Source organism: Nothoprocta perdicaria, unplaced genomic scaffold (genome assembly GCF_003342845.1).
Source record: "Nothoprocta perdicaria isolate Ctin4 unplaced genomic scaffold, notPer1 scaffold_11, whole genome shotgun sequence".
In the NCBI taxonomy this organism is placed as follows: domain Eukaryota; kingdom Metazoa; phylum Chordata; class Aves; order Tinamiformes; family Tinamidae; genus Nothoprocta; species Nothoprocta perdicaria.
In genome coordinates, this window is record NW_020454205.1 from 1,653,748 (window position 1) to 1,663,804 (window position 10,057).

Here is a 10,057-nt window from a genome sequence, read left to right on the forward strand (position 1 = left end):
TGGTAATAACCCAGGATCGGTGTGAGGTGCGGAGGAAGGTCATAGCAAGCTGATCTCGGATGAAAGAACCTATTTTTTCTCTTTTTCTGCTTTTAAAATGTTGTAACATTCGTGGTTTGTTGTGATAAACTCAGAGGTAACATCTATTTTGAACAAGGACACTTGGTAATCAAAAAACAAAACAAAAAACCACTTTTGAAATGATCTCTTCCTGTCATTTATTCCTATTTAAACAAATACAAGTCTCCTAGACAAACCGTTGTAGCTAAACACCGCATTTGTTAACAGCATTACCAGGTAGTCAGAAAATGGGCTAGTTAGAGCAATACATCAGGTATTATAGGTAAAAACTGTGGCAGTGAGGAAGAATTTTAATTGTCAGATAACTTTTAAAAAGTCAAAGCAGTAATATTATGCTATGAGGGTTCCCGCTTCACATGAAGTTGAAGTGTTAACACCTGAAGGAGGAAACAAAAAGATATTAGACAAAAACACCCAGTACAGGACCCAACCCCCGCTAGCATTGACTGAAACACTCTGAAACTGCCTGCAGCTGGCCCCTACTTTCCAAACTATTGACAATTTGTCAGTAGAGATATTTTCATTTTCTTCTTTGAGGCTAATTAGAGACTTTTTACCATTTCCAGGCCATAGAATTTCATTTGAGTCAGTGATTGTGTAAATTACCAGTTTGTAGCAACCTAACTAGTTTCTCCTGCCCTTAGTTCTGATTTGTTTTTGCTTACATCAGGCATTGAACATTCCTGAGTGTTGCATGTGGCATAATACAAAGAAATACTCAGAAATTTAGCAATTTCACTATTTTTTTTAATTGAATATTCTAAGCAAACAGTCTTTGTTGGCTGTTAGGTCTGCTTGGGCTAAATTTAAAATTCAGCATATCTGAAACGCAATTCTGAGGGCAGAAGAGACCACCATGATTATCCTGAATTTTGAGCTACAGCATCACTTTAAAAACTACTTCTAATCAGTCATGCACAATACTGATAGTCCAATTCAGTTTTCTTTTTTCCCAGACACAAAAACACATGAAAAAGAGAATTAGAAATAAAATCAGAATGCAGTTTTCACTAACATCCTCAATAATAAAAAGAATTGGAATTTTGTCTGCATTATGTGTAAGAATATTGCTCTTTTGACTACAAAAGGAGATGTAGGCAGAGAACAGGACAGTGCTAAAAATCCCAGGCTGAATATAGAACAATTGCCTGTTCTCAGAGTTACCAGTATTCACTCACCTTTAGAAGGATATATGAAAGGATTTACTGCAGAATGTGGTTGTGCATAGATAAATAATAAAATAGAAAACTGGAAATACATCTGCTATAAATTCAGCCTGAGTTTATGAATAATGCAAGCTTGCTCCATCTGAATTATATATATACATTTTTCATTCTATACATAAATCTAACTTCATATTACTTCTTACTGCACAATCACCATGTCTTATTTTACAGTAGTTCCTAATAAATCTCTACTTCAGGGATATTTAAACAGTTTCAGACAAGAGTTACGGTGCACGCCATTAATTTGGTTCTCAACAACAAGTTGCTTTTTGTTTCATACAGCAATGAAAATCATTTGAACCAAATCTTTCACTTGATTACACTACAGGAAAGGGCACCCTCTTTCACCTCAGTCAGTGTTACCTCTCAGCCTTGGAAGTAACTTGGAAAAGAATTTTTCCTTTCTTCATAATCTGCAAATGCAGAAGCAACAGGATCTGAGTAGAACATGACAGGCCTTGGTCCTTCATTGTTCATAGTGAAGGTAGCGGGGAACTTTCTGAGATCAAGACCCCTGCCCGAAAAATAAGCCTGGAGCGTTCTGAAAAACTGAAGATATTTCACGTTTGAAAATACAGCATGTGCACCTCCGATTAATTATTCTTACTGAAACAAAGTAAACATAATGGCTGCTCCTGCAGGGGGTGAAGTCCTCTATTTTCATATCATAACCACTTTTCTATATCATATCACTTTTCTATATCACTTCTATATCATAAACTCGCACAAAGTAATAGACTTCTCCCCTCCGCCCCTGACTTGTATAATTCACAAAGTGTTCAGAGGCAACCAAGCACCTGCTGATAGTCTATTCTCCTCTCTGAACCAGAGGATTCAAGCAGCATTTGAAACACGTCTCTCATAAAAACCTTCCTAAGGGCAAACAATGAAAATTGATTTCAATTAAATTGCTAAAGTAGAAAGCTTTAATTAATGTTTCCTAAAACAATCTTTCTTTATAACTAATGTAAAAAAAAAGTAGGAAAATCACCAGTGCCTTGTAGATCTTGCAGATTTTCCATTATGTTACTTTCTTAGCTGTAATTAACTTTTAAATCTTCAGACACTGTTAATGATATCAGTTGCAAACTTGCATTTCTGGGAGATTGAAATGTCACCTAATGAACAATACACATTTGAGAGACACATAATAATAACTCCTTCATAAAGTGAGTTGCTTTACATACCAAAGCACGTATTTTAAAAGTAAAGCTGCTGCACAGAGATGTAAGGAGGTTACCTGTACTGCTGTACACTGAGACTGCCTCTTCAGCCAACGGTGCTGAAGGCTGCTCGTCTCGCTGCTGCAATTCACTGTACAAAGTATGCAGCTTCTAGCTTTATGTTCAACAGGCCCCACTTACATTTAACTTTAGTAGAAAAACATTCTTGTGATAGAAAACACACAAAAAGCAAGACTGTGTAAAGCTTATTTAGGTTATTTTAGACTTAGGTTATTTTTCTTGCTACTTGTCCTTACCAGGTCTCGGTTTCTAGGGTTATCTAAAGGTTTCCATTTTTCTTCTGGCTGGAAAGGAGCCCCTTTTGCCAGTCCTCTTACAGCCAATACTGTGTATACAAGCAGGAGCACCACCTTCCACATGGTGAAGCGACCAACAGGATACCTGCAGGAAGGATGAACTCTCTGTCGCTGTAACCAAAGGAAGCAAGTCTGACAATGCAGAGGACAGCAAAAAAAAACAATTTACGAGTGGCAAGGAGCATCTACCTGCTAAAGACTAAACTAATGTGTGTGCTAGCAACTTTTTCTTTCCCCGTTTTTATCCTAATGCAATGGGAAAAAGCAAATCAGAAATATATGTTTCCCACAGCAAAGCTATTTCTCAATACTGGATTTTCTTTCTAAAAGAGACTAGTTTGGCACTTGACATATAAAGCATTAACATTTGTAAATTTACCTTTATAACGATAGTACAGGTCTTTATTTTGGCTGATCAGTTAGAGCTTTATGTGCTCCAAGGCAAATGCAAAAAGATGGCTTGAGACACAGGTAGATCAAATGTTAAAACTGCATGAAATAAAAGATGTACTACACATATTAATAACTACAATAATAACATATTTTTGTATAATGCACTAGAGATGCATTGCACAAATTGAGTCTAGCAAAAAAAAAAAAAAGTATCAGATTCTCTGTTTTTTGGTCTCTTTAAAATAAAGCTTACCAGTGGTTTGGCTCTGGCTTGCCCCTTCTTGGTTAGTCTGCTTGTACTCTGTGAGCAAACTGATCTCTCCACTTATATTCTAGTGGACTATAGGTGGGTGTCAGTGACGTTAGCAGGAGTTCAAAAATACAGCAATGATTCCATCTCCATGGAATAAAGCCCCTCGAGAGTTTCATCCTTAATGCTCTCAAGACCTGTTGCTATCGAACAGTGCTGTGCAAATTCCTCCTCCTTGAGCCTTATTGCAGAAAATAGGTGGCAAGTATATAAGAAGCCTAAAACAATTCCCAACAGAGATAATAGAGCTGTATCAAAATATTATTTTTAATTAAAACATTGTACATGATATCTCTCTCCAATACGGTGACTAACAGATCATTATAACTCACTGAATGGTTTTCAAGATCAGATATGGATCATTTTTGTGATGCTGGAGAGAGAGAGAATAGTAAGGTCTATTTCAAGATCCCAAATCCTAGCATTTTAATTAAAGTTTTGTTTTTTAATCCTGAATTAATTGACAGCCAGTACCCTACTGTCAGGTTAGAAACCAAAACAAAGACTACAAGGATATTAATGTTAATTTACCTTGGCTGTATTTAATAACATTCTTATCTCAAAGCTGCTCTAACTTGCCTGTAATTTCATTATATCATTCATTATACCATTATATCATTCACATACCATTATATCATTCACATGGATAACATGGTTCACAATAGTTGAATGGACTATGAAGTATTTAACTAACCTATTCTTATGCCCTATATACATATACAATCAAGATCCTTAATCTTTTAGTGTGTACATCCTTTCCTAAGCCTGGAGCTGTTCTGGCCAGTTTGCTTTTTGAGCAAGTAACAAACAGCTAATGGAAAAATCAGCTAAATTTAGTTAAAGGCAAAGGCAAGGCTTCCTCTGCCTGAAATCTTTGATATTTCTTCGTTAATGTCAAGAGGTCTCTGATCAGCCCAGTGCTATTGTATTTCACAGTGTATTTTTGATCCAATCATGAGGACTTATACACTTACACACTGCCTCCATTAAAAGTCCCTCCATTATATTATTTCACTGAAAGTCAAATATAAATGGTACACTTTCACATTAAAATACTATTAGCTCAGTTACACCCATTAGACAAAACTACATCTTCCTCACACGACAGGAGCCAGTTTAACAAAAGATTTACCAGACAGAAATTGGTGTGCCACAGTTTGAATGTGCTTAAATTTAAACCTTAGATTTTTCTCTCAGCAGACTGCTCATACAGAAACACATTCTTACCAGATCAAATCTAGTGAATATACTAGAGAAAGTGAATATACTAATTATATAGTCAATAGGCCACAATAAGTCCTATGTATCTGAATTAAATTCTACTGAAGCTGAAAATAGTCAGAAACAATTTGCATGTTTTGTTACATGCAAGTTAATTGACAAAGTGAAAATCTTCTCGAATAAGAGACAGTTATAAATACAAATAAATTCTGTTCTGTTAAGATCATAACTAATTATGCTCTGCATAAAACAGATTTTATGCAGATGCTGCTGCATATATATCAATTAGGTTACTCACAAACATTTTGCATTTTGGTTCATATTTAATTACAATGAAAAGGCAAGTATAAAAGCTTAGAGTGAGTAGATTTTGTAACAGGCAGGCTTCGTCAGATAAGACCTTTATTGTGTGCTATTCAAGATGATGGGGGCAAGGTGGGGAGAATAAAAGTGTTCATTACATAAATTAAAGCTCTTACAAAAAAACTTTTGTTCACTGTTTTTATTTTCTACAAGTTAGAAGAAAAAAAGCACCAAACTGCTCCACACGAGTACCTGAGCAAAGACGAAAGGCAAATGTTCACACTACAGTCATTAACAGATTTGGACAAGAGATGTGCAGATAACATTCATAACACTCTACAGAGTATGACTGATAAGTGGCACTTTTAAAAAATTACCTTTTCTATTAATGCAGCCATGTTATGATAACAGACAGCAATAAACACACGTGTTTGTTTAGCACAGTATACGCTACACAGTGCGCTCATAAGTCATGCACATTTATATTAAAAATGTGAAGGATACACTGCAGACAGGTAAACCATCAAACAAAATATTGAAGTCACAATCTTGCTCCTAATTAAGTCAGTCTTGAACAAAGACAAATAGCTAAGAGCACAGTTTTGAAAGATTCTGCAAATTCAGCTTTCAATAATTCAGCAGTAGTTGGAGATAGGGATTCTCCGACTTTTCTTAGCATCTCACAAAAACAGGGCTTTGCTGAAGCTTAATACACATTGCATGAACTGTACTGAAGAATTCAATTACACATGTTCTAATAAGCATGCTGGTTTATTACAGCATTATTCAAACATTAACTGAAATGACCCTGTCAGCATCTCTATCGATCTGTAACAGTTAGCTCCACCTAAAACACCAGGTTTACACTAACTACACAAGAACTCAAAACAGGAAGAGTTAAGTAGTCAGATGAGCTGCTTGTTAAGTGATAGATTTTTCCAAAGGTTACATAGGTCTTCTTCAAAATTTAAGCCCTTTTCGTATTACAAACAAAAATATCAATGCTCCATATCTCCTGCAAGAAAACAAACAACACTCACTCACTCTCATACTCTTTTTATAGGTGTTTTGCCCAACATTATTTTGTTTTGGTGCTGGGAAAAAGTGAAAAAGTAACTAAGGAATAATATTACTAGGCCTGCACATTTTTTTTTCCGAATTCAACCTAAAGCTAGTTCTGCCCCTTTGCTGATTTTAGTACTAGCACCGTCTACACAGGAAGTCAACAATCATCACAGAACAAAGAGGAGAAAAGGTTAAGTGACTGAGGGTTTTAAAGTCTAAATTAATATAAAGAAGGAAGAAACAGAAAAGATCTCAAGTTGCATGTTTTCTGCTGAGCAAAAGCATTAGCAGAGTTGTGCCCGTCAGGTTCAACTTAGTCCTCAGTAAAAGATTATTAACTTGGATTTGCATATCAAAATAACTAAAATATTCAAATAACTACTGTGATGTGCTGACATGCAGTCATTTTGTGTACATGTCTAAACAGAGTCCAACAATAAGCTTTGAGACACAGCATCATTACTCAAGACCCAATGTGACTACTCATAGTAAAAAAACAAACTCAGAATTTGTTTTTGTTGTTGTTTTTCAATGCATAAAAGACTCCTACAGAGTGACATCGGGCAAGCCAGAGACGGCTTTCCCTATAAACTCTTCATATTAAAAATGACACCTACAGGAATCTTCTATCGTTTCAAAATAAAATTTAAGGAGTTTCAATTTTATTGGTTTTACTGGTTTTCTTTAAAGAACTGGGAAGAAAAGAACACATAAACCCATTTATAACCTTTTTGTTTATGTTTTTAAAAAAGTATTTTTCCTAAACAGTGAAGTTCACTATAGAAAAACTTCAGAGCTTAAAACCCTCCGCCAACCCCAACCTAAGCCTAAACTAACAACAACAAAAACACCCCCCCAAAACAGTTTTATTTCTCCCACTAAAGCCTATACACTGACACTGCTTAACAGTGTATCAATTGAGCTCTCATCAGAAAATGTTGTTCTTCAGTTTCTTCCAAAAAAAATAAGATTCTGGCAGACATAAAAGTTGAGACAAATCTGAGACTTTTTTTTCTTGTCAACAGAAAGAATTGACCAAACAGGGTCAACTGCAGCTTTCTGTCTTTGGTTGGTGTAATTCCAACCTGCAAATGTACTGTACTTCCCAGAAATCTGGATTCTGTAAATGCTTAATTTCTATAGATAATACTGTTGGTAAAGAGGATCTTAATTTTTCTTTTTTAATATTTTCCTCAAATCAAGTTCCTGCATGATCCACACAAATGTTTTTGGTCATTTTCCATGGGACTTCCAAAGTGAAACATAAGGCCACAGAAGTCCACAGGCTACAGTTACAGTTTATTCATCTACTGCTGTAAGGCACATATTTTTTTCCTTTAGAAAACTAAAAATTAAACATCACAGTGAAAAAACAATACTGCATTTCAATTTTGGTCTAATTTGGCTTGTCCTATCTACTTCCCCTAAACTTCTGAAAATAAATTTCCCTTGTCAGGTGCTGACATTTCAAATACATTTTCCGTCCTTAAGTGACATACACGGAAAGTATCAATGCCCCAATTAATCCCAAAATAATTGATTTAACGTTAAAGAATAAACACCAAGACACTTGTGCTTTCAGCTTGATGCTTAATACAAATCTTGAAATTATTTAAGAAGTTAGGGGAAAATGAAGTCTTTGCTGGTATTTCAGAGATACAGAACTCCAACAGAGGAAGTGCCTAGAGGAGGGAGACCGTGCGTCCCGGCACTCTTCGCTGCGAGCCCTGTGTTGCTATTACAGGGGAGGGATAACTTCCCATGGAGGCGGGAGCTGGAATGATGTGCCAGGTGCTACTATGGAAAAACACAAATATAGAAGGAAACCTGAAATCTTAACCTAAGTTAAGGTCCAAATTCCACGTGTCTGACTCAGGCAGTAAGCACATGCTTGAGGCAGGTATGTGGTTACATACCTGAACAGCTGAAGCCATGGAAGAGACTTCCTTAAGTAAAAGCTGGTACAAATATTCTCTCCAAACACTCAAATTTATTAGACAAAAGCAGCAATATCAACTAACATGATAAAAATTACACGTGTAAAATTTACACGTTTTATTTAACGTAAGCTTTAAGATAAATGAGCTGATTAAAAGCTTGGATTACATTCTTCCATAAACAAAAAATGTGTCAGAAAAATATATACATTTGTAAAAGGCTTTCAAATAAACGTCTAGAGGCTTTAAACATTATGAATACTAGCTTAAAATTCTAAGTATGTTTTTGTATGTTGTCATTCACTGGCACACCTATCCAGAGGTACAGGCCAGTAGCCTATAGCTTGGGTGACAGAATTAGATCTCCCCTTATTGGAACAGGGATGAAAGTTCTAAAACCATTTATAGTACAGCGTTGTCTTTAAAAGGTACCACAGCTATTTTCCACAAGGGAATGTAAGGAGCCAAACTTGCAAAATAAACGCCCAACATTCACTATTGAATGTTTAAAAAGAAAATGAAAATTCTTAGCCTAGCAGCTTAGTGACTTAAAACAGCAACACAACTATTGTAGAGACACTGTAATCTTCCCCTAACAAAACAATTTTAGCAAATTAGAATACTGAAGATTTGTAAAACAGTTGCTCTTTTTTTCAGTGTAGCTAATACAAAATTCTATTGAAGCTCTCATCACCATATTAAACTCGATTGACTAAACTCTTTGGAAATGTCTGCATTTGTTCACAAGCACACAGTTAACTTTATTCTGTCCTCTCCGAACTCACAGAGCAAATGTATCTGATTTCAAAAAATGGTCGAATGACTGGCAAACAAATAGAAAACTAAGTATCGACTGAGGCAATATCTTTATTTTTTAAGGCATGAATAAACTTTTTTTTTCTCTAAAAGTTGACTTTAGATGTAGCCTAATTATAGATGAGAACTTAAAATTCTTATGTCAGTCAGATAGGAAGTCTCCATTTCTTCTGCTATATATTGCAATTACTTTTCTCAGCTTTATTTTGCTGTAACTTTGCGAATGAATACTTCTGAATGAATTGTTACACATATCAATCAATTCACTCAAAAAGCAGAGTAGAACTCTAAATACTAAAAGATAGTAACTAAAAGTCCTGTTACTGTTTTTTTTTTTCTTGAGAAAAAGAAACCAGTTCTCAGAAATTCCACTATGACAATGCTGATTTTTGATGTACAAATATGCTGTACTTAAAATTAGTAATATTTGGTACTCTAGGTTCCTACCTTACTTTTTGTTCTCGTTCTAAAAAGTGGTAGAGCTAGAAGTTTATATAACAGCAGCTTCTTCTCCAAAAGGAAGAAAAATGATTGTATTTACCTGAAAAACAATTTCAGACATTTAAAAAACCCTGCCTTTTTCACTAGTGGCATCATTCCACCTCTCTTCTGATGGGATGATTAGTTCTCTGCACTTGTACTCCTCACTCTTTCCCCTTCCTCAAAATGCTTGTGCAGGGAATCTAGTTGGGAGTAGATGCCATGCTCTCAAGCAGCCGAAGTTAGACAGTCCACAAGCACTGTCTGCAAAATCCAGACATGCATCTCTGAAAACAAAACTTTCGCCTAGCAAACAGCACACAAAGCATACAAAATGGACTAAGCAATACCACTTCCTGCAACCCCAATGAAGGAATGTAACCTCTGGAAAAAGGGAGCATCAGGAAAGATGTGGGAAAGCCTGGCATTCAGAATCCAGAATCGCATCTTTCTGAAAGCATTTGTTGTATTTGTATCTCAGCATTGCAAGTCATGTAAGAATTGTTACCCAAAATTCTGTAACCTACACCAAGGAAGAACTCTCAACTATCAACCAAATACCAAGGAAGAACTCTCAACTAGAGTTCAACCAGATTCCTAGATTTAGAAAAATAATGATAGTTGAAAAAAATGTGTGTTCTTCTATGCTACTACCATTTAGTCTATTTTGCCCTGGGATATATTT

The 10,057-nt window shown here is 35.6% G+C and overlaps 1 protein-coding gene across 1 annotated transcript; it reads right to left on the minus strand.

The window, feature by feature from the left end:
• Positions 1-237: 237 nt before the first annotated feature.
• CUNH2orf66 (chromosome unknown C2orf66 homolog) lies at positions 238-2,986 on the minus strand. The gene is made up of 3 exons (XM_026049396.1): positions 2,788-2,986; positions 1,671-1,856; positions 238-458 (listed from the first exon to the last, which is right to left on the minus strand). The coding sequence occupies exons 1-2, from the start codon at positions 2,908-2,910 to the stop codon at positions 1,674-1,676; spliced, it is 306 nt and encodes a 101-aa protein (XP_025905181.1). The 5' UTR covers positions 2,911-2,986; the 3' UTR covers positions 238-458; positions 1,671-1,673.
• Positions 2,987-10,057: the final 7,071 nt, after the last annotated feature.